This window comes from Sapajus apella, unplaced genomic scaffold (assembly GCF_009761245.1).
Source record: "Sapajus apella isolate SASKATOON/1434 unplaced genomic scaffold, GSC_monkey_1.0 scaffold137, whole genome shotgun sequence".
NCBI classification, from domain to species: Eukaryota; Metazoa; Chordata; class Mammalia; order Primates; family Cebidae; genus Sapajus; species Sapajus apella.
Window position 1 is genome coordinate 54,628 of NW_022437077.1, and position 25,202 is coordinate 79,829.

The 25,202-nt window shown below is 43.8% G+C and overlaps 1 protein-coding gene across 19 annotated transcripts in view; it reads left to right on the top strand.

The window, feature by feature from the left end:
• ZMYND8 (zinc finger MYND-type containing 8) overlaps positions 1–25,202 on the top strand; it is a 138,187-nt gene that overhangs the window by 44,615 nt on the left and 68,370 nt on the right. For 15 of the 19 annotated variants that reach the window (XR_004264346.1, XM_032263602.1, XM_032263593.1 and 12 more), the window contains 7 exons: positions 6,150–6,368; positions 10,692–10,805; positions 13,822–13,914; positions 15,381–15,468; positions 18,701–18,756; positions 22,916–22,993; positions 24,368–24,483. Coding sequence is in view for 18 of the 19 variants with exons in the window: in XM_032263602.1 (XP_032119493.1) it covers positions 6,180–6,368; positions 10,692–10,805; positions 13,822–13,914; positions 15,381–15,468; positions 18,701–18,756; positions 22,916–22,993; positions 24,368–24,483 (734 nt within the window). In the remaining variant the exon portion in view is untranslated. The remainder of the gene's footprint in view (positions 1–6,149; positions 6,369–10,691; positions 10,806–13,821; positions 13,915–15,380; positions 15,469–18,700; positions 18,757–22,915; positions 22,994–24,367; positions 24,484–25,202) is intronic. The other 4 variants (XM_032263606.1, XM_032263604.1, XM_032263607.1 and 1 more) reach the window with 1 other exon arrangement.

A 25,202-nucleotide genomic window follows, 5' to 3' on the forward strand; every position in this document is an offset into this window, starting at 1 on the left:
TTTGTATTTTTTTTTGAGTTGGAGTCTCACTCTGTCGCCAGGCTGGGGTGCAGTGACATCATCTTGGCTCCACCTCCTGGGTTCAAGCAATTCTCCTGCTTCAGCCTCCTGAGCTGCTGGGACTACAGTTGTGCACCACTATACTCAGCTAATTTTTGTATTTTTTAGTGTAGAGATGGAGTTTCACCATGTTAGCCAGGATGGTCTCCATCTCCTGACCTCGTGATCCACCCGCCTCAGCCTCTCAAAGGGCTGGGATTACAGGCGTGAGCCATTGTGTGCGGCTTGAGGTTATCGCTTTTTTTCACTCCTGTGTGGTTCCTGTGTGGCCTCTGTAGGAAGTGGAGTCTGTGGTCCTTGTCCTCCATGCATGGACGTTGTGTTCACACACAGTCAGAGCATCCATACTCTGGTTTATGTGGACCAGGTGTCTGCAACTACAGCTTGTCAGCCAGATGCTGCCTGGAGCCTGTGTTTATAAAGTTTTATTGGCACACAGCTACAGTCATTCATTTATGTATCGTCTGTGCATGCTTTGCACTACAGTGGCCAAATTGAGTATTTGCAATAGACACCTTAATGGCCAGCAAAGCCTCAAGTATTTACTATCCTTATAGAGCCCTTTCTGGGAAAAGTTTGCTTGTTCCTGGTATCAGTGAAGCTATTCCAGAAGCAAATAGTCAGGCCTTTTCTATTTTCTTGTTAGCCAGCCTGTGGAAGGAATAGGAAAATAAGAACATTTTCCCTCCTGCAGCATCTCATAATAACTTGCAAATATTCCATGATAACACAGGTTGCAACCTATTTCCCTAGCTATCAGGCTGGTAACACACCTTATACTTGGAGGGGAGAAAAATCATAACTCACTTTACCTGAAATGATTTGCTTTCTCTTTTTAAAATGTTCCATATTTGTTATCAGATTATTTTTGTGGAACGGGAAACACTTACAAGCAGCAGATAAGGAAAATATCTGATTGATAAGGCGATTAACCAGGCATCTAGCTCTCAGCAACTGCTGCTGTTTCAGGAAAGGAGAAAATTTTCTGAAAAGAGTATGGAGCAGCCAGGCAGTCCTCAGGATTCTCCTAGGGGCACCCAGTCCCAGCCAGGTGGTGGTGGGGTTGGGAGGGGAGCACCAGGAGAAACTGAGTTATGAAGCATCTGTACCTCAGCTACTATCAGACAGAGAAAACTTGAGTTGCTGGTTAGGAAGGTGAGCCGTCACATTTGATTCTTCCAGCTTCTTTTTTTTGTTGTTGTTGAGACGGAGCCTCACTCTGTTGTCCAGGCTGGAGTGCAATGGGGTGATCTTGGCTCACTGCAACCTCCGCCTGCGGGTTCAAACACTTCTTCCTCCCTCAGCCTCCTGAGTAGCTGGGACTACAGGTGCCTGCTTGTAGTTTTAGTAGAGACGGGGTTTCGCCATGTTGGCCAGGCTGGTCTCGAACTCCTGACCTCAGGTGATCTGCCTGCCTTGGCCTCCCAAACTGCTGGGATTACAGGCGTGTGCCACTGCGCCTGGGTGATTCTTCTAGCTTCTTAACAACTCTTCCTATCCTTTTATTAACTTATTGAAAAGAAGTCAGATACTGAAAAAAACAGCTTACTATTATCTTACAAAAACCATGGTAGCATCCTAGAAGACCCCACTCAGGTTAGGAACTGTTCTGAAAAAAGAAAAACGGGGAAATGGTTCTGTTTGCTTGGTATGTATAGTTTATGTTTCAACAAAATTGCCCACCCTGTCTTCCCCTTCCTCCTGTTCTTCCCCTTATCTCCTCTTTAACCTCCCCCATACCCCTACAATAAATTCAAAGCAACCATTTTCCTAGGCTGACTGCAGACCCTCTACATTAGTGGTTCTCAACTAGGGACAGTTTTGACCTCCAAGGGACGTTGGGCAAAGTCTGGAGACATTTTGGTTGTTCTGATGTTATGTGTATGAGGGTACTGGAGTGTTACCGAGGTCCAGCCAGGGGTGCTTCTGCCTGCCCTGCAATGCGCAGGACGTCTCCCACAACAAAGACTTTTCTGCCCCGCCGTGTCACCAGTGCCAAGGTTGACAGCCCATGCTCTGGATGCTGCTCATGCCCCCTTCTGTTGGGTTTTTAGTAGTCATCTTATTTTTCAGATGTTCTTTCCTTCCACCTTTGTGCATTAAGCTGAACTTAGTTTGTATTACAGATAATGTTCTCTGAGGGGGGTCACTAAGTCAACACACACTCTCCTGGATTCAGCAGTCTTATGAGGGACACTGGGAAGAGAGAGTGCTGGGAGACCCAGGTTTGAGTCTTTCCTCTGCACTCCAAGGTCAGATAAATTTTTTTTTTTTTGAGGTGGAGTCTTGCTGTGTCGCCAGGCTGCAGTGCAGTGGTGCCATCTTGGCTCATTGCATCCTCCGCTTTCGAACAGCCTTGGCACTGGTGACACTGGGGGCCAGAAAGTTTCGTTGTGGGAGACGTCCTGCGCATTGCAGGGCAGGTAGAGGCATCCCTGGCTGGATTCCAGTAACACTCTAACACTCTCACACACATAAAATTAGGACAAGCAGTTCTCCTGCCTCAGCCTCCTGGAGTAGCTGGGACTACAGGTGCATGTCACCACGTCCAGCTAATTTTTGTATTTTTAGTAGAGACAGGGTTTCACCATGTTGGTCAGGATGGTCTCAATCTCCTGACCTCATGATCTGCCCGCCTCAGCCTCCCAAAGTGCTGGGTTTACAGGTGTGAGCCACCGTGCCTGGCTGGTCAGATAAATCTCATTAACTAAGTAACCATGTTTTCCCAACATCAAGTAAGACTAGTAAGGGTTGAGTATCCCTTATCCATGCTCGGGACCAGAAGTGTTTTTTATTTTTATTTTTTAACTTTTTTTTTTTTTTTTGGATGGAGTTTCGCTCTCGTTACCCAGGCTGGAGTGCAATGGCGCGATCTCGGCTCACCGCAACCTCTGCCTCCTGGGTTCAGGCAATTCTCCTGCCTCAGCCTCCTGAGTAGCTGGGATTACAGGCATGCGCTACCATGCCCAGCTAATGTTTTGTATTTTTAGTAGAGACGGGGTTTCACCGTGTTGACCAGGATGGTCTCGATCTCTTGACCTCGTGATCCACCCGCCTCGGCCTCCCAAAGTGCTGGGATTACAGGCTTGAGCCATCGCGCCCGGCCAACTTTTTTATTTTTATTTTTTAGAGACAGGGTCTTACCAAGTTGATCAGGCTGGTCTCGAACTCCTGACCTTGTGATCCATGCGCCTCGGCCTCCCAAAGTGCTGGAATTACAGGCGTAAGCCACCACGCCCAGCCGTGTTTTTGATTTTTTGATTTTTTTTTTTATTTTGGAATATTTGCATATGCATAGTGAGATATCTTGGGGATGGGACCCAAGCCTAAACATACATTTTTTTAATCTTGGCTCACTGCAACCTCCGCCTCTCGGGTTGAAGCGATTCTTCTGCCTCAGCCTCCTGAGTAGCTGGGATTAAAGGCATGTGCCACCATGCCCAGCTAATTTTTGTATTTTTAGTAGAGTCGGGGTTTTACCATGTTGCCCAGGCTGGTCTTGAACTCCTGACCTCAGGTGATTCACTGGCCTTGGCCTCCCAAAGTGTTAGGATTACAGGCGTGAGCCACCATGCCCAGTCTAAACATAAAATTCATTTATATTTCATACATACTACATTAGTTCATTCTCACACTGCTAATAAAGACATACCCGAGACTGAGTAATGTATAAAGGAAAGCATTTTAATTGACTCGAAGTTCAGCAGTTCAGCATGGCTGGGGAGGCCTCAGGCAACTTAGAATCAAGGTGGGGAGGTGAAGCAAGCACATCCTTCTTCTTGTGAATAATTTTATCGGCTGGGAGCAGCACTTTGGGAGGCTAAGGCGGGTGGATCACCTGAGGTCAGGTGTTCAGAACCAGCCTGGCCAACATGATAAAACCTCATCTCTACTAAACATAAAAAAAAAAAAAAAAAAAAAGCTGGCTGGATGTGGTAGTGGGTGCCTGTTATCCCAGCTACTTGGGAGGCCGAGGCAGGAGAATCACTTGAACCTAGGAGGCAGAGGTTGCAGTGAGCTGAGATTGCGCCACTGCATTGCAGCCTGGGCAACAAGAAGGAAACTTCGTCTCACAAAAACAAAAAAATTGTGAAATCACATTTATAAATATTAGCTACTTACTTTGTAGAATAGAAATGAGAATAGAGAGGCTTAGAAACATTGGTTAACAAAGATGCTAAACAGGCATCTACAAGGCTCTTCATCAAGGATTGTGGAAATACCAGGCATTTTAGAACATTAACCCTTAGTACCAGCCTGGGCAACATGGTAAAACCCTGTCTGTATTTAAAAAAAAAACAACTAAAAACAGCCGGGTGTGGTGGCACATGCCTGTGGTCCCAGCTACTCGGGAGGCTGAGGTGGAATAATCACTTGAGCCCAGGAGGCGGAGGTTGCAGTGAGCCAAGATGGTGCCACTGCACTCCAGCCTGGTAACAGAGCAAGACTCCATCTCAAAAAAAGAAAACCACCCAAAAAATTATTTGGCCCTGGTGGTGCTCACTTGTAGTCCCAGCTACTTGGGAGGCTGAGGCTTAAGGATTGGTAGAGCCCCAGAGGTGGAGGTAGCAGTGAGCCGAGATCATGCCACTGCACTCCAGCTTGGGTAACAGAGTAAGACCCTGTCTCAAATACAAAAGAAAACCTCATAATAAAAGCTGGGAACAAGATATGGGTGCCTGCAATCTTGGCAACTCTTGCACGTTATCCTGGAGGTCTTAACCATTAAAAAGAAAAGTCATGTTAAAGTACTAGACAGGAAGAGGCAAAACTGGTATTACTTAGAGTAATTGGATTTTCAGTCAATAAACTATTGGAACTGTCTAAATATGAGGTCGGTATTAGAAATCTGACAACATTCCTATGTACCAATGGTAGCCATTTAGCAAATCCCCATTCGTAAGATCATCAAAAAGTATGCAGGATCTCACCAGCATAGAAGATATTGATGGAGGAAACCATCATGTTTTGCTGAAGGACAGAAAAGAAACATGTTTTATAGTGAGATTTACCCGAGGGTAGGTAATATGCTGTGGCTAAATTATCTCCGTGGTTTTATTGCCAGGGAATTGAGGCTCAAAGTGGGTTGAGTCGCTTTCTTAGGATCACGCAGCTAATTACCATGTCTTTTTGAACCTTCCCACTGGACTTACGTGTACTTCCTAAATAGGATTTCATATTTGTTTCTGATAGACATTTTCTGGTAGACATTTTAAGTTTCCTTTGAGTGACTTTTTGTGTTCAAGTGTGGCTTTGCTGGATTCCATCATACATCGTTAGAGACGTATTTCTCTTGACATTTGGGGACAGGAAGAAGTCTAGTGCCCCCGAATTGGCCACCCATCTCATCTTTCTGCCATTGCTGATGTCAAATAAGAGACATGGTTCCCTGGCAAAAACAAGGACCTACGATATTCAGGAATCATGGCTTTAGGAAGCCTCTTGTTGGCTCAGAAACACTTTATTGGGGGTAAACTTAAAAATTAGATAACAATTTTTTGGTGACTCAAACCCAGTTGATCTGTTCTCGAAATGTCTGTCATTTAAAGAATCCCAGGGCAAACTGCTACACTTTCATTGGCTTTGTAAATTGGGACTTCTATAAATTGGGCTTCTAACCACATTAGCATTGTTAGTATGGTGGCATTTTGATAAATATGCACACATTATATCATCCCTTTAATACCAACACAGTACCACGAAGTGTTAGGTCTTATCACCTCCATCTTACAGATGAGAAAATTGAAGCTGAGTGGTTAAGGTGCATGACCTTTAATGACAGAGTTAAAATCTGAACCCAGGTAGATCTGGGTTGTAGCCAGTGTGCTATTCTGCTAGGCCTGCCTAGTAACTCTTAGATACCAGCTTTCAATTGTGGCCTCTTAAAATAGAAAAATGAAAAATCTTCATAAAACTTAACAACTTGCTAATGCTGTATTTAGTAGACTAACCTAAAATAGTTTGGCTTTTTAATGAATTTGTGAAATGCTGTAATTTTCTTTTGTTGTTATTGATGTACTTGTTCAAATTCCTTTTGAGAATGCACATTTGTTTTGAAACCAAACCTGTCTTTCTTGCCTACATTTCAGTCAGAACTAAGACATGGTCCGTTTTACTATATGAAGCAGCCACTCACCACAGACCCTGTTGATGTTGTACCGCAGGATGGACGGAATGATTTCTACTGCTGGGTTTGTCACCGGGAAGGCCAAGTCCTTTGCTGTGAGCTCTGTCCCCGGGTTTATCACGCTAAGTGTCTGAGACTGACATCGGAACCAGAGGGGGACTGGTTTTGTCCTGAATGTGAGGTTAGTTCCTGATGAATGAATGCATTACCTGCCTCGTTTCCTCTCCTTTCTCTTTCTTCCTTTTATTTTTAAATTTACAAATAATCCAGATAGATGGAAAAGAGAAATTTCTTGCTTTCCACCTGTTCTATCCTGGTCACCCCCTTCTCGACCATCATCGGCAGCGGCCGCAGTACTGCAGCTCTTGGAAAGACAATTGCATGGAGTTTTATTTCTGGCTCCTCATGAGTCCTTGGATTGCTTGGAGATCAGCAGTTGTCGTCTCTGAATCTTCTGTGATGAACTTTTTGAAAGTTAACTCCAAAATCATGAACGGCTGACACATTTCGAAAAGATCTCGTGCTGTTCTTCTCCCTCTTGGATGCCATTTCCTGCCGCGTCATCGAATCATCAGCAGTGGCCTGGCTGAGAAGACCGCGTTTGACTGCATATTCCCCGTGGTAGCCGGCTGAGGCTTTCTTTTGTGTGACAAGTATTGCTGAAGTGCCTGTTAGGTTGGGGATGTGACAGTGCCCCAAAACAGGCATGAATCACATTTTTTTTTTTTTCCCAACAGAAAAGGACAAAAACCAAAATAAATGATGTTCTATATCGTGAATTAAAAAGAAAAGTGCTATGAAGAAAACAAATTCAGGATGGGAATAGGAAATCTGGGCAGGGGGCAAGGTGTTTTCATTTTGAACATGGTAGCCTGGGAAGGCCTCACTAAAATTTGAGGAAGACTTGATGAAGGAGAGGAGTGACCTGTGAGGCCATTTTGGGGAGACCTTCCAGGCAGCCAGCCGGAGGCAGCGGTGCGGGGGTTTTGTGGGGGCGGTGTGCATGCCTCCTGTGTAGCAAGCCCAAGCACCCTTATTAGGCCAGTTATCAGGGTTTCCACTGTTCTGAGGTGGCTCCTGTTCTTGGAGACCCTCAACTCTGGTGCTCTTTTGAATCACTGAAAATAAAAATGTCATCTCTAAATAATTGTCCTCCACAATTATTTAACGTGGAATGTCTCTTGGATTCAAAGATACATTGGAGGCTGAGCATGGTGGCTCGTGACCATAATCCTAGCACTTTGGGAGCCCGAGGTAGGATATTGCTTGAGCCCAGGAGTTTAAGACCTGTGAGGGCAAGATAGCCAGATGCCCATCTCTGCAGAAAATTTTAAATATTAGCCAGGCACGGTGGTGTGTGTCTGTAGTCGCCGCTGCGTAGGGAGGGTGAGCCTCAGGGATAGCTTGATGTCAGATGGCTGAGGCTGCAGTGAGCTGTAATCAGGCCATTGCATTCTAGCCTGGACAGTAAAGCAAGACCGTGTCTCAAAGAAAGGAAAAAAAAGGTACATTGGAGTTCCATCTCAAATGAGGAAGTTTTCCACGCGTGAAATGGAAAGATGATCCAGATAATCTTTACTAGGGCGAAAAGCAAGTTGGCAGGGTGCAGTGGCTCACACCTGTAGGTCCAGCACTTTGGGAGGCTGAGGCAGGCAGATAATGAGGTCAGCAGATCGAGACCATCCTGGCTAACACAGTGAAACCCCGTTCTACTAAAAATGCAAAAAATTAGCTGGGCAGGGAGTGGATGACAAAAAAAAAAAAAAAATTAGCTGGGCATGGTGGCGCGTGCCTGTAGCCCCAGCTACTTGGGAGGCTGAGTCAGGAGATTCTCTTGAACCCGGGAGGAGGAGGTTTTAGTGAGCTGAGATTATGCCACTGCACTCAAGCCTGGGCGACATCGAGGCTCCTTCTCAAAAAAAAAAAAAAAAAAAAGCAAGCTATAGGTCAGTGTCTGTTATGCTTTTGTGTAGGGAGAGAAGAAAAATAAATACACAAAAAGAAAGTAGACATGAAATCAATGTGATGACGTCCTCTCTCTAATATGGCAAAAGGTGGCTGCTGTTCTCTTTGGGTTATTCTAGATGGAGAAATATGTGGAGTTTGCATTGCACAGTGGCACCCTCCTCTGCACGCAGAGCCTGACCCTATCTACTACATTTGGCATGGGATCTGGAACCTTCGCCAATTTTTGTTTGTCTTGGCCACCTCTTCCCAATTGTTTAATGATATTGCAGAGATGATAGCGGCTCTGATAGGATGCTTTTCCTGCAAATAATAGTTCTTTTATTTTTATTTGAGACACAGTCTTGTTCTGTTGCCCAGGCTGGAGCGCAGTAATGAGATCATGCTCACTGCAGCCCTGACCTCCTGTGCTCAAGCGATCCTCCTACCTGAGCCTCCTGAGTAGCTGAGACCACAGGTGCACGCTACCACACCTGGCTACTTAATACGTTTTTTGTAGAGATAGGATCTTGCTATGTTAGGCTGGTCTTGAACTCCTAGGCTCATGTGATCCTCCCACCTTGGCTTTCCAAACTGCTGGAATTGATAGGTGTAGCCACTGGGCCCGACCAACAAGTAATAGTTGTTAATGCAAGCACTAGTCCCTGATGGAAGGTGGCTGAAACAATACGGATTTGTTATCATCAGAACTCAGAGACAGAGGCAGGGCCAGGCCAGAGTCATTCAGAGCCACACTTTTTCCATCTCATTGTTGAGGTTATAGGTTCCCCATGGCCATAAGATGGCTGCTGGGGTTCAGGTATTATGTGTGTAGACACAAAAATTCTCCCAAAATTTGTGACATCTTGGGATGTCACAAAAGACATCCCAAGAGATGTCTCTCCTTGCATCTCTTTTTATCAAGCAGAAAAGTTTTGTCCATCATCCCCAGCTGATTTGCCCCTGGGCTCATTGGTTAGCATTGGATCACCAGTCCCTGGTATAAAAAAAGCCTTGAAAATTGCTTATCTGGTGCTTTTTGTTTTGTGCGAACCAGGCACTGCCTGCCAGGAAGAAGGAGTGGGGGTTGAGAGGGAATGAATGGTAGTTGGGCAGGCAGCCTTAGTGTTTGCTATGGATAAGTTACCTGGAACCAAACCAGATTCAAACAAAACAGGTGCTCTGTGTCTAAGATTCAGGTCCCTGAATTTCTCCCAGGGATGAGTTGATATGGCAGTCAACTGGAAGACTGAATGTTTCAGGCTCTGGTAGCTAAGCAAATAGATGCGTGCGTCATGCACTGTTTTCAGCTTCCGAGTGACTCTTGTGTTGGCCTTTTCCTCGACAACCAACGAGACACATCTGAGAGTTCCTTTTGGAGGCCCCAGAGATGTGAAAAATGGAAACTGAATCCAAATTAATTGGAGAAAACTTTTCTCAGCTCTCCCTACACAGATGGTTAAAGAGTGTTTCCTGACATGATCAGAATTTGCTATTTTTGTTGTTGCTGCTACATAAGGATTCTGAAGCCTTAAGATATAGTACCAGATTTCATAGCAGAATCTGGTTTCAGACGTTCCTCTGGGTCTCTCCTTTGATGGGAATTTCCCTTATGAGCTGATACCTCTTGCCCATGGAGATAGGCAGTTAGGTTAGGTTGCGCTCCTTGTGTACTTTGATACAATGTCTTAGGTGGGTTCAAAGTCGGGGAGATGGACAATGAATTATTAGTCCACTGCCTTCCCTTGTAATCTTTCTGCAGGGAAGTCTGTCCCTTTCCATCAGTGATGTCTTTGAATTAATGCCTTGTCAGTTTCCAGAACGACAGCTCAGAACCTTAAGAGGATCAGGATAAGTGGCTGATAAGTATTCATCCTGTGAAGTAATCACCCTGAAATCATCCGTGGCCTTTCCTTTCTTTTTTTTTTATATATTATTTTGAGACAGGGTCTTGCTTTGTCATCCAGGCTAGAGTGTAGTGGCACAATCAAGGCTCACTGCAGCCTCTGCCTCCTGGGCTCCAGCCTTCTCAGCCTCCAGAGTAACTGGGACTACAGACGTGTGCTACCATGCCTGGCTCATTTTTGTATTTTTTTTGTGGAGATGGAGTCTCACCATGTTGCCAGGCTGGTCTCTAACACCTGGGCTCAAGCAGTCCGCCCACCTCGGCCTCCCAAAGTGCTGGTATTATAGGTGTGAGCCACCGTGCCCACCCGGCCTTCCCTTTCCTATCTCGTTCTTGAAACCTAAAGGTTGTAATAATGATTTTTCAGGCCCTGTCTACCCACATCTTCCCTCAGATCATGTTATCTTCATGAGCTAAAAATGCTTCCTGATAAGGTAATAAATAGATGAATGTGCTTTTTAATAGTTACCCACTGATCTGGTGCATTTTGTTCCAGTAGATCTGGTGTGTCTTGTTCTTTGCTAAGCGAAACAGCAAGGCTCATTTGGATGAGAATTGCTTTTTATGTGTGAGTTGACTGAAAAAATAGAAATCAGTACATGGATGGTAATTTCTTTTTCTAACTGGACGTTTGTGTATGACTTTGACTTGTAGAAAATTACAGTAGCAGAATGCATCGAGACCCAGAGTAAAGCCATGACAATGCTCACCATTGAACAATTATCCTACCTGCTCAAGTTTGCTATTCAGAAAATGAAACAGCCAGGGGTAAGAAGAACGTTCCTCTTGGTACAAGTGTAAATGAATGTAGTGACGTTTGTTTTGTTCTGTTAATAGCGTAGCTTTATAGGCACCTAATGTATTCTTTGGGCCTTCTTGTGTCCCCAAATTCAAGCGTATGTAAATCACACATCAGCTATGATGGCATTCAGTTAATTCTCAGTTGTAGTAGTAAGCACTGTATGTCCCAAAGAAGTTTAATTGGTACATTAGTCTGGTCTCACACTTTTGTAAAGATACTGCCTAAGACTGAGTAATTTATGAAGAAAAGAGGTTTGTTTTTTTTTTTTTTGTTTGTTTGTTTTTTGAGACGGAGTTTCGCTCTTGTTACCCAGGCTGGAGTGCAATGGCGCAATCTCGGCTCACCGCAACCTCTGCCTCCTGGGTTCAGGCAATTCTCCTGCCTCAGCCTCCTGAGTAGCAGGGCCTACAGGCATGTGCCACCATGCCCAGCTAATTTTTTGTAGTTTTAGTAGAGACGGGGTTTCACCATGTTGACCAGGATGGTCTTGATCTCTTGACCTCGTGATCCACCCGCCTTGGCCAACCAAAGTGCTGGGATTACAGGCTTGAGCCACCGCGCCCGGCTTTTTTTTTTTTTTTTTGAGACGGAGTCTTGCTCTGTTACCCAGGCTCGAGTGCAATGGTGTGATCTTGGCTCACTGCAACCTCTGCCTCCCTGGTTTAAGCAATTCTTGTGCCTCTGTCTCCCCAGTAGCTTGGATTACAGGTGCCTGCCACCACACTTGGCTGATTTTTTTTTTTTATTGTATTTTTAATAGAGATGGGGTTTCATCATGTTGGCCAGGCTGGTCTCAAACTCCTGACCTCAAGTGATCTTCCAGCCTTGGCCCCCCAGAGTGCTGGGATTACAGGTGTGAGCCACCATGCCTAGCCAGAAAAGAGGTTTAATTGACTCAAAGTTCTGCATGGCTGGGGGGGGCCTCAGGAAACAATGATGATGGAAGGCGAAGGGGAAGCAAGGCACGTGTTACATGGCAGCAGAAGGAAGGGGGTGGGAACTGTCAAACACTTTTAAACCATAAGATCTCAGGAGAACTCAGGCACAATCACGAAAACAGCACGGGGGAACCACTCCCTTGATCCAGTCACCTCCCACCAGGTTCCTCCCTGGACATGTAGGGATAAAAATTCGAGATGAGGCTGGGTGGGGACACAGCCAAACTGTATCAATTGGGCAATGACATAGTAAAAGTTGAGGGGGATAAAAATTCTGATTGGCTGCAAAGTGAAACCTCATACAACATCCAGCAAGGAGAGCTTTGTGCTTCTATGCTTAACCATGGGAGTTAGGAAAATCCATTTCACTGAGGAAGCTGAGCACAACACAGTTTATTTATGTCCAAGGTTTGATGATGGAACCTTCAAACTCAACCAGTGACTTTTCCACAGAGGGTGAGAATGTGGTTAGTTCCTTTAATTTTGAGAGGGATTTAATGTATAGCCTTTGCCCCTTGAGGAAACTGTGCATGTGGGGGCTGGGCCGGCCAGTTGTGTACCTCACAGTGGTTCCCCACCTGTGAGTTTCAGCCATACCATAGCCACTGTGGTTTGAATATTTATCATAATACTTTTCAGGAAAATGGCAGAAAAATAACTTGGTTTTGAAAATACTATTATTTTGACAATATAATAAGCATATTACGACCTTTCTTCTATAGATGAATATTTTCTTTTCTTTTCCTTTTTTTTTATTTTTTGGAGGCAGTCTCATGCTTGCTTTGTTGCCCAGGCTGGAGCACAGTGGTAAAATCATAGCTTACTGCAGCTTCAACCTCCTGGGCTCAGGTGATCCTCCCACCGCAGTCTCTCAAGTAGCTGGAACTATAGACGCACACGCCACCACACCCAGCTAACTTTTTTTTTAATCTTTTTTTTTTTTTTTAATGACAGGGTTTCACTATATAGCCCGGGCTAGTCTTCAACTCCTGGCCTTAAACGGTCCTCCTGCCTCAGCCTCCCAAAGTGCGGGGATCACAGGTGTGAATCACTGAGCCCGGCCCCTAGAGATGAAACTAGAGAAACTTGTGGATGTGGTGCCCCCCATCCGATTTGCACAAAGGCACCATATGGGCTAGTGGTGACCCTTTGTATAGCTCTTGAGAGTTTGCTAAGTCCATTAATATACAGAAATTTAGATTCTTGGGGCTAATCACTGTGGTTTTGTTTAAAAAAAAAATTTGCTTTGAATTATATTCTGAAATGTTGATGTTATTATAAAAGAATTAAGAGTATGCCAATTGGCTACCATTCAGTTGAGAACCATTAACAAATTGGGCCCTTTTAAACAAAATCTCAAAATCTCATTCAGTGGAAGCAAAAGGTATAGCCTTAGTTTGGTTTACTTTTTTTTGTTATTTATTTATTTTTTTCATTTTTTTTGTTATGCCTCATGCCACGCAAGTTTGGTTTGCAGAATTTCTTTTTTTTTTTTTTTTTTTTTTTTTGCTATGATAGAATTTTTATGTTGAGTATGGCAAGGAATTACTTTCGATTTTCATAGGCTTAATTATATGTGCTAATGACAATTTACAAAACGAATGAGTCACACAGACTTGTCAACCCTGTAGAATTAAAAACCAAGAAGAAAAATTGAAGAAGACATTAATTTCTCAAGTAAATTGTTAGATGTCAAATCAGTCAGGGCAGAATGTTGCTGATTTTGTTAAAGCATCTTTTTAACTTACAGTGCGTATTGTAATTGTCACTCTTAATGTAAGAGGACAGGATCTGTTTCTTGAGTGTATAGTGGAAACCAAACCAAGAATAAAACTGCAACACGGTTGGGCTCATAATTATCAATCACCAGGCAGAATTAGAAGGTAGACCAATTTGAAGCTCCCCAAGGTCAGCCTTTATGGAAACCTTTAGCACTGTATTAGCTGAGAAGCTGTCTCTGTTTTTCAGGCCATTTGTTAGGATGAATGCTTGGTTCTCCACAGTAATGATGGCTTCGTTCTTGCGCATATCTTCTCTTTTATAGACAGACGCATTCCAGAAGCCCGTTCCTTTGGAACAGCACCCTGACTATGCGGAATACATCTTCCATCCAATGGACCTTTGTACATTGGAAAAGGTTGGCCTCCGTCAAAGAACCTGACCATTGTAGCCAGCAGTTGTCGAGATGCCTAAGGGTCTTCCCTCACTGCCCGTGTTCTATCTCAAGTTCGACATAACAATCTTAAATTGTTTCTCTGCATTTTCGTTGCTCCTTTTTTATTTGGATAGAAGAACTCTTGATTCTCTAACATCTTTCCTTTGTAACATTCTTCCAAGATTGCAATGGAATGTTGAAATTCATTGGTAATACTTTCGTGATTCTAGCTTTTTACCTGCAAAAACCATAGCTTCTAAGAGTTAGTGCTTTCATTGTGTTGAGCGTTACCTCCCCTTTCTTTTGAAGGTGCTAATGAGAGCGGCAGGAAGGGAGAAGAGAAAATTAAGTGTCTGGAAAGCCTCCAGATTAGCAAAGATGTAGCTTCTTAGAATTTGACCTCATCTACTAATAAGGATGTTTCTTGAATGCCTGAAGGTGTTTTTAAAAGTTCATGCTGGGGCCGGGCGCGGTGGCTCAAGCCTGTAATCCCAGCACTTTGGGAGGCCGAGGCGGGTGGATCACGAGGTCAAGAGATCAAGACCATCCCGGTCAACATGGTAAAACCCCGTCTCTACTAAAAATACAAAAAAATCAGCTGGGCATGGTGGCGCGTGCCTGTAGTCCTGGCTACTCAGGAGGCTGAGGCAGGAGAATTGTCTGAACCCGGAAGGCGGAGATTGCGGTGAGCCGAGATCGCACCATTGCACTCCAGCCTGGGTAATAAGAGTGAAACTCCGTCTCAAAAAAAAAAAAAAAAAATAAAAGTTCATGCTAAAATTCCATGCTGCAAATTACACTTGTAACACTTTAGATGGTGTACATCATCCTGATGCTGATTTTCAGACTGTTCACCGCAAAATATGGGCAGTGAAATGCATTCACAAGGAAGAACCATTACTTCATATTGTCTTCCCTGATAACTCCAAAACCATACATCCAGTCTTTTTTAGGAAATTGTGGAATAAAGAAGGCATTCAAGAGATGGAGTTGGAAACTTAGCTTTATAAATGAAGAGCTGTGGAACTTTAGATATGTTCCTTAACATTAGTATACCTCAGTTTGCCCTTCTGTAAAATGGGTATGATAAGTACTTCATTGAGTTATTGTGAGGTTTGTGTGAGACTAATAATAAATAATGTATAAATATATAAAATGCCCTGTTGATTGGAAGAAGCTGCATGATAAATGACAGCTACTATAAGAGAAAATTCCAGTTATTGTAATAAATTCAAAGAGTGCATTTTTATAGGGTTATAGATCTGAAAAATGAAAGCATTCTTTAGTCAGTGTGTTGTAGGCTAAAAAGAATCTCCTTGGGAACTGAGTAGAAGAACGCTAATTAATTTGGCAGATGACTGCTAGGAAAATTATGTGGGGACACAGGAGTCACTGACTGTGGCTTGTCTAGACTCTCCGTGATTATGCTCCATCGCTTTTCTTCCCAGAACGCGAAAAAGAAAATGTATGGCTGCACAGAAGCCTTCCTGGCTGATGCAAAGTGGATTTTGCACAACTGCATTATTTATAATGGGGGTGAGTGGCTTAGATGACTTTTAAGAAAGAGAGTATGCTGTGTGTTCCACAAATTCCCGCCCTTCATCAAAAATCAGGCTCTTAATTCATACAGAGAATACTTGTGTATAGATTGTGCTAGTATGTGTGAATAGGAGGCAGTGACCATGTTTATTTTAAGGTATGAGCTGACATCTAACATGGCTCAAGGCTGCAGGGCATGGCTTCCTTTAAGTGTCGTTTCTATAAACCTTATTTTAATGGAAGTATAATTGCATAAAATAAAACCCACAGACTTTATGTTTACAGTCATTGAATTTGACAAATGTGTAACACAAGATCCCGAACATTGCTGTCGGCCTATTGGATTCTCATACATGCCCTTTTCTAGGAAATCCACTCTCAAAAGGAACCACTTTCTGCTTTGTGTTAAGATAGATTAGTTTTGCTTCTTCTAGAATTTCATGTAAATGGAGTCAGAGATAGTGCTTTTTTGTGTCTGGCTGCTTTCATGCCGTGTTGTATTTTAGGGAGTCATCTGTGTTATATGTTATTGGTAGTTCCTTTTTTTGTTGCTGACTAATTTTTCTTTTCATTTGATCAATATGCCACCATTCATCCATTTACCTTGTTGATGCTGATGGCCATTTGGGTTGTTTTCAGCTTTGGGCTGTTATGAATAAGCTGCTGTGAACTTGCTTATGCAAGCTTTTGCGTGGACATAGGTTTTTCTTTCTCTTGGGTAGATACCTAGGAGTGGTGTTGCTAGCACAGTGAGTAGGTTTTTATTTAACTTAATAAGTTTCACCAAAGTCTTTTTGCAAAGTGGTTCTGTCATTTTACATTTTACCAGCACGGTATATTAGAGTTCTCTCTTGCTTCACACAATATGACGCGAACCCTTGACACTGTCTGCCTATTCTCCCAGGTGTAAAATATTATGTCATAAAAAAATACTATGTCCTGGTGGTTTTAATTTGCCTTTTCCTACTGATCAGGGGTGTTGAGTATCTTTTCCTGTGCTTATTAGTGACTTGTCTGTTTTTGTAAATATCTATTTTGCTTATTGCAAAACTTGGATTTTTATTTTTATTTTTTATTTTTTATTTATTTATTTTTTTTGAGACGGAGTTTCACTCATGTTACCCAGGCTGGTGTGCAATGGCGCGATCTCGACTCACCGCAACCTCCGCCTCCTGGGTTCAGGCAATTCTCCTGCCTCAACCTCCTCAGTAGCTGGGATTACAGGCACGCGCCACCATGCCCAGCTAATTTTTTGTATTTTTAGTAGAGACGGGGTTTCACTATGTTGGCCAGGATGGTCTCCATCTCTTGACCTCGTGATCCACCCGCCTCGGCCTCCCAAAGTGCTGGGATTACAGGCTTGAGCCACCGCGCCCGGCCTATTTTTTATTTTTTTTCTTGAGACAGAGTTTCACTCGGTTGCTCGGGCTGGAGTACAATAGTGTGATCTTGGCTCACTGCAGCCTCTGCCTCCTGGGTTGAAGCGATTCTCATTCCTCAGCCTCCCGAGTAGCTGGGATTACATGTGTGTGCCACCATACCTGGCTAATATTTGTATTTTTAGTAGAGACAGGGCTTCACTATGTTGAGCAGGCTGGTCTCAAACTTCGGACCTCAAGTGATCTGCCCACCTTGGCCTCTCAAAGTGCTGGGATTATAGGCGTGAGCCACCATGCCAGCCTGTTTGCTAGTGTTTAAGGAAAGATATATGAATGGGTATATATCTGCTTTAAGCACACATACTGCATTATTAACTATAGCAAGGCTGAGAGTGCAAGGAGGGGGAAAGGAGAGGTCCACAGGCATTAAGAATTTGTGGGGCAGGCGTGTGGCTCACGCCTGTAATCCCAGCACTTTTGGAAGCTGAGGTGGGCAGATCACTTGAGGTCAGGGGTAGGAGACCAGCCTGGCCAACATGGTGAAACCCCGCCTCTACTAAAAATACAAAAATCAGCTGGGTGTAGTGGCGCATGCCTGTAATCTCAGCTATTTGGGAGGCTGAGGTATGAGAATCGCTTCAATCCGGGAGGCAGAGATTGCAGTGAGCTGAGATCTGTGCCCCTGCATGCCAGCCTGGGGGACAGAACGAGACTCTGCCTCAAAAAAAAAAAAAAAAAAAAAAAAAATAAATAAATAAATAAATAAAGCATTTGTGTAAAGATGATAAACTCAAATATATCGAAAGGCCCAGCGTATCAAATTATATAGGATGAGCTCAGGTGGAAGAATAACAACATGAGCGCAAGCCAAGAAGGCTGCATGCAAGTCAGGTGATGTGCTGTGGATCGTGGGGAACAGGGAACTCCTACCTGGCCTGGAAAGGTTGCTGTTGGCAGCTTCAGTGCTCCATTGGTTATAGTTAGCAGATCTCCTCAGTTTTCAAGGCATACCAGAAATCTAGGTATATTGTGTGTGTTTGTGTGTGTGAAATCTTCCTGTCAACAAATTTACAGTGTCTAAAAATACCATGAGCTTCAAAGAAAATGTTACTTTTGGACCATCTTTGTCCTCTGGTTTAGTGAAGAGTTAGACCTGGGGCTAGATGCTTATTCTGTTAGCTAAGTAATGTAAGTGATGACTCCTGAACCTTGGCTTACTCATTCATTAAGTAGACATACTTTATTCCTGCTTCCTAAGATGGGTTCTTGAGGGGCTGAGAAGAAAGTGTGTGTGCGTATGTCTGTGTGTTTATAGAGATGGGGGTCTTGCTATGTTGCCCTGGCTGGTCTTGAACTCCTGGGCTCAAGTGATTGTCCCACCTCGGCCTCCCAAAGTGTTGGGATTACCACGCCCAGCCCAAGAAGAAAATGTGTTTTGCAGCACCAGCCACACCAGAGCTACTCAAGAAAATGTCATCTTTCTCTTGTACCGTTCTTGGATTGGCATCTGGGACAATGGGTAGAATAAGGACTTTTTTCATTAATTAGAGACTTTAGAATGTCAAAGCATTTTAAGAATATTAATCCATGATCTCTAGGGAAACCCACATAAATTGCTCATTTGCAGAGAAGATGACAGCAAGGTGCCAAAGAGTCGTTGACATTGATGGGAGGAATCACACACATAATGTGAATCATTATGTTAGAAGCCAGGAACCTCTGGTGTTAGCCTTTAAAAGCTTAATCTTGTGGGAAAAGCAAGTTAAACACATTGTTCATGGAAGTCAAGTCCCCAGGCCCAGTGTTACAGTATTTCCATTAGAATTAATCCTGTTTTCTTATTCCCTTAGGAAATCACAAATTGACGCAAATAGCGAAAGTAGTCATCAAAATCTGTGAACATGAGGTATGTGTTTCCACTGTCCTGTTTTAGATGCACCCAGAGGCGGGGGATGGAGTAGCTGAAGTTTCCATTTGCAGAAAACCCTATTAGGTAGCAGAGGTGATTTTGGAATTTGTTGAGGCAGCACACCTAGTCTTTGAGAAAGGAAAAGCAACAAAGAGGGGCCCCAGAAAAGATTTCTTGTTTTTTACCTTTGAGTCATGAGTAAGCACTGGGCCACCTGTCTTTTCCCGGTTACTTAGATAGAATTCATTATTTCTGACCTTGGCCTCACCGTCTGGTGTTACGTGGAATTCATCATTTCTGACCTTGGCCTCAGAGACCAGTCCCTTTTGTGTCAGGTCCCTTTTGGTTCTCTTGCAGAAGAGGATTTGGGGTAATGGCCTTGACTGCTTCTGGGTGGGTAGCCCAGGTGTCCAGGAGAATCTGTTTTCTTGCAAATGCCCATAGTTGTGATGGTGTGAATGGAATGGACCTCTTAGGTATGTGAGCCGTGAGGCTCTAGTGGTTGTGGGACAGACTGGCAGCCAAAGTGGTATGAGGGAGGCTTTCTGTATTAGATCCCATTGTGAGAATAAAAAACTGAGATGTAATGGCCTTCACCCTTTTCAGTGTGGTCTCATTCATTCATAAAGAGAAACTGTTCAGAAGCATTGAGACCCATCCACGTATGTCTTTTTAGATATATAGATATAGATCTATCTGGCTGTCTATCTGGATGGATAGATACAGATCTATAGATCGATAGATCCAGATAGATAGATATATAGATACCTGGCTGGGTGTGGTGGCTCACATATGTAATCCCAGCACTTTGGGAACCTGAGGCAGGCAGATCACTTGAGTCCAGGAGTTCCAGACAAGCCTGGCCAACATGGCGAAACCCCATCTCCACTAAAAATACAAAAATTAGCTGGATGTGGTGGAACATGCCTGTAATCAGATAAACCAAGAGGCTGAGGCAGAAGAATTACTTGAAACCTGGGAGGTAGAGGTTGCAGTGAGCCAAGATGGCACCACTACACTCCAGACTGGGTAACAACAGAGTGAGAATATTTTCAAGAAAAAAAATGATAATGTCTATGTAAATTTATATCTATACATAGATATAGTTATCTATGTATTTTTTGAGGCGGGGTCTCAATCTGTCACCTGGGCTGGAGTGTAGTGGTGTGATGATGGCTCATTGTAGCCCCTCCTCCCAGTCTCAGGTGTTCTTCCCACCTCAGCCTCCTGGGTAGCAGAGATTAAAGGCATGCACCATCACACCCAGCTAATTAGCCTGGCTAATTTTTTTTTTTTTTTTTTTAAAGAAACGGGGTTTTGCCATGTTGCCCAGGCTGGTCTCAAACTCCTGGGCTCAAGCAGTTCTTCTGCCCTGGCCTCCCAAGGTGCTGGGATTATAGGACTTAGCCACCGTGCCTGCCTTATGTCTGTATATTTATAGATAGAGAGTTTTATAACCTGCTTTTTCACTTAGTTTATTTTATGTATTTTCTCTGTTTCCTAGGTAATTAAACTTGTAGGAAGAACAGAATTTTTCATGACTGTTTAGTATTACATACAACTCATGGACATTCATTTTTACTCCTTGTCATTAAGGGTAGTACCCAGTTTTATCAGCATTTTAAGTAACAAAGTGATGAATATCATTGCACATTTGATGATTTCCTTAGTTTAATTTTTAGAAGTAAAGTTACTCTGAGGCTGTGAACATGTCAGATGTTCCAGTTATAATGAGGTGATGTCCTTTCCAATATCGGGAGTTGTAATTACAAAACTCTATGTCCCCCGCCCCCCACAAGAATGAGATTTGTAAAGACAGTAGGCATCTTACTGTGATTTTACTTTGCATTTCCTTGACGACAAGTCCTGATGGGCTGTTTTGGATATGTCCCCTTGGAATAGCCCAGAAGTAGACCGGGCCAGAAGCAGGAAATGCGTTCTACCATCCATGCATTTGTTTGTGCATTCATTCACTTATTTATTCACTGACCTGTGACGTCTGTTAGTCTTATAATTATTGAACACCTGTTACATATGTAGCACCTTGCATGATGATAGGTGCTAAAGAGAAGAGTAAGGCTGATAGAGGTAGAAAGGAATAGCAAATTACAGTGTAGGGGACCTGCATGGGCTTTGGAGCCTGACTGCCTGGGTTCAAATCCTGACCATGCCACTTTGCCGCTGTAGGACTTTGGGCAGGTTACTCAACTTCTTGGGGCCTCATTTTCTTTATCTCATGGAGTGTAAGGAATAAGTAAGTTAATACCTACAGAATTCTTAGAATGATACCAGCACACTCTAAGCCTTCAATAAATGTTAATGTGCGCTATTGATTACTTTGTCACTTGAAGCACTTTACATTTATCTCATTTAATGTCTTGTAACAGCCCTTTGTGGTGGGTGCTGCTTTCCTTTCTTTTCAATAGATGAGCAAGTGGGGACTCCGACAAGAGAGGCAGCTTACCCCAAAGTCACAGAGCTAATAAATGGTGGAGTCTGAATTGAGATCCTAGAAAGGAGCTTCTGGGGTCTTTGGCTGTAAGCTGCAATGTTACTCTAGGGGAGTATACTTTCTTTTTTTTTTTTTAAGATGGGGTTTCACCATGTTGGCCAGGATGCTCTCAATCTCCTGACCTCGTGATGCGCCTGCCTCGGCCTCCCAAACTGCTGGGATTACAGACATGAGCCACCGAGCCTGGCTGAATGTACTTTTTTATGAGAAAAAAGGACAATAAATAAATTAACTGAATTTTCAGATGGTTGTCAGTGGAGATGAAATAGGGCAACATGGTATGCATTAGCTACTCTGGATGTAGAATTGAGCTTGGCAAGCAGAGCAGGCCAGAGTGGCTAGAAGGGATTGGGAGCAGAGCTGCAGCGGAGTGAGCCCAGACAGGTGGGCTGAGGCCAGATCGCATGTGGCGTTCAAGGAGCCTGTCAGGTCATTAGACTTCATTGTTAGTTTCTCAGCTTGATACTGCTGACACTTAGGGCTGGAGAATTCTTTGTTGCAGGGACTGTCGTGTACCTCTTAGATTCCAGTAGTCCCCCATACCTCCTTTGGCCCATTTGTGACAATCAAAAGTGTCTCCAGGCTGGGTGTGGTGGCTCATGCCTGTCATCCCAGCACTTTGGAAGGCTGAGGCGGGTGGATTACCTGAGGTCAGGAGTTGGAGACCAGCCTGGCCAACATGGTGAAACCCCGTCTCTACTAAAATCACAAAAATTAGCTAGGCTTATTGGTGAGTGCCTGTAATCTCAGCTACTCAGGAGGCTGAGGCAGGACAATCACTTGAACCTGGGAGGTGGAGGTTGCAGTGAGCTGATATCGTACCATTGCATTCCTGCCTGGGCGACAGAGTGAGAATCCGTCTCAAAAAAAGGAAAAAAAAATGTCTCCCGACATTGCCACATGATCTCCAGGGGTAGAGGGAAGGGTTAAAGTGCTCTGACAGAGAACTACTGGGTATAATTGGAAGTCACTAGGGGCTTTTAAGCAGGAGAAGGACAAGATTAGATTTATGTCTATAATAGGTGGTTCTTGGTTGGCATGGATCAGATTTATGTCTATAATACGTACCTCTGGGTTGGGTGTGGTGGCTCATACCTGTAATCCCAACAGTTTGGGAGAGGCTGAGGCGGATGGATCACTTGAGACCAGAAGTTTCAGACCAGCTTGGCCAACATGGTAAAACCCTGTCTCCAAGTACAAAAATTAGCTGGGTGTGGTAGTACATGCCTGTAATCTTAGCTACTTGGGAGGCTGAGGCACGAGAATCCCTTGAACCTGGGAATTGAAAGTTGCAGTCAGCTGAGATAGGGTCACTGCAGTCCAGCTTGGGCAGTAGTGAGACTCTGGAGAGAAAAAAGAAAAAGGTGGCTGTGGCTGCTTTACAGGTAATGTCCATAACGGGGGTAAGAGCGAAAGTGGGTGACGTGGGGAGCTAGCTGTTGCATTGGTCCAGAGAGAAAGGATGGTGGCTTGGACTGGGTGGAAGCATTGGGAGTGATGCATAGCGCGGTTGGATTCACCTCCAAGGTATTCCCTCTGTGGGAATTTAAAAAATCTTAACCTTCAAAATCATCAAGCATCGATTGAGGTCCACAAGATATCCACCCCTGGGGTGACACATTCTAATGTATTTTTGCTTTACAGATGAATGAAATCGAAGTATGTCCAGAATGTTATCTAGCTGCTTGCCAAAAACGAGATAACTGGTTTTGTGAGCCTTGTGTAAGTTGGATTTACTTTGCTTATTTCATTTACTGAACTCTGTGCCATGGATGACTACCCCAAGACAGCTTTTTCCAGGTGGCTTATTAGATGAAACTTTGGATGGAGTTTCAAGATAAATTTTTGCTGAAAAAGTTATGGCTGAGAAAAAGTAATCCAGGTAGGATAAACCTCTTAGGCTGAAAGTTCATGCGCCAGAGATAGCATCATGGTTTCCTGGGTTGATTAGCCTGGGCAGACTGCAAGATGCAGCGTAAAAGGGAGCTCATCAGAGATGGGGAGGGCAGCAAAGCTGTACAAATCCTAAGATGAGCTTAAATCAGTGTGTGATTTACAAATCATGTTGGTTCTATTTTAAGAGGTTTGAAAATACTTCCCTGGATTAACTCCATAGTCCCTCTAAAACATGCTTCTTGGGGGAAGTAAAGTCACCCTAGTTTCCCCATGGATCTGCCTTTTCCAAGCTGAGGTTCCGCAGAGAGAAGTACATTGTTGGGGTGCACTGGTGTGTGTGTTGGGGGTGGTGGGTTGGAGTGGATTCAGGGGCAGGATGAGGCAAGGAAAGTTGAGAAAACATACTTTACATCTCTTTGTGCCTTTGGAGATTAACACTGGAATAACGAAGGCTCTCCATAGCTTTCAATAAAGAATAAAGATAGCAAAATATTGCCTCTTGTTAGATCCAAGGCATGATGCACATTGAATCCAAAGGTAACAGACGGTATTGGTGTCATTATCTCTGTGCATGTTGCATAGAAAGGTGAAATCTTTTGCTCAATGCTGCACAAGTAATAATGGCACAGCCAGGACCCAACCCTGATTTTGTCATGATCTTTTTTTTTTGTTTGTTTGTTTTTGTTTTGTTTTGAGACAGAGTCTTGATCTGTCGCCCAGGCTGGAGTGCAGTGGCATGATCTCAGCTCACTGTAACCTCCGCCTCCTGGGTTCAAGTGATTCTTCTGTCTCAGCCTCTCAAATAGTTGGGACTACAGGCACACACCACCATGCCCGGCCCATGTTCCTGTTTTTAGTAGAGATGGGATTTTGCCATGCTGGCCAGGCTGGTCTCGAACTCCTGACCTCAGGTGATCCACCTGCCTCGGCCTCCCAAAGTGCTGGGATTACAGGTGTGAGCCACCTTGCCCAGCCTTCTTTCAGTTTTTGATTTCACCATTTAACTTCATTTGCAGTTTTGTCCAGGTGTCTTGGCCGCACAGCATTTAGAGAATACCACCCGGGCCGACCCTGCTGGAAACTTCCCTTTCCACTAACGGCCTGTGTCCCACAATCCTGCTTCATCCTCACATACCAAGCTTAGTGGGTATATTGCTGCCAAATGTGTACAAACTCTGGATCTTGTTTTTCTTTTCCTAGAGCAATCCACATCCTTTGGTCTGGGCCAAACTGAAGGGGTTTCCATTCTGGCCTGCAAAAGCTCTGAGGGATAAAGACGGGCAGGTTGATGCCCGATTCTTTGGACAACATGACAGGTGGGAATTAATAACAGGGTTGGAACATGTAGCTTTCACTGAACTTTGATACTGTTATTAGATGAGAAAAGAAGTGGAGGCTGTAGCTATTATTTTCATGATTGTCATGATAACCAGCCATTGATCTTGTTGAAATGAATTTTCCTGAGGTATGTTAAGCTTGATAATCACGTTGGCTACTGTTTTCTAAGTTGTTGAAATGAATTTTCCTGAGGTATGTTAAGCTTGATAATCACGTCGGCTACTGTTTTCTCAGGTGTGCTAGAAAATAATCTTACTTTACTGAGTCTGTTGATGAAACCAGCATTGGAATGGGTTCTGTGACTATTTGAAATGCTGCTGTTCTTTTTTTTTGTTTTGGTTTTTGGGAGGAGGGGGTTTCTGAAGTAAATTAAACCTCCATGCAAATTGCTTTCCAAATCATTCTTCCAAAGATGAGAAGTAGTTTCCCAGATTGCCAGTAAATGAATGTCTTATCATCATGCTGAGTAGTTCTTTCCTATTCCCTTTTCTCTGAAGCTGCAATGGGAAATTATAAGGGGTTGCTGTTTTGACAGGTGTGAGCCCTCCTTCCCAGCCTTCCTGCCCTCCCCTTTCCCTCCACACATGGCAGAGTGAATTATTCCAGCTAATAGCAGTTCCCTGTAGAGCAGAGCCCGCTGTGTGCTTGAGAACAACAGGTAGGCAGAGATGAGCAGCAGGTAATATCTTAGTCCTCT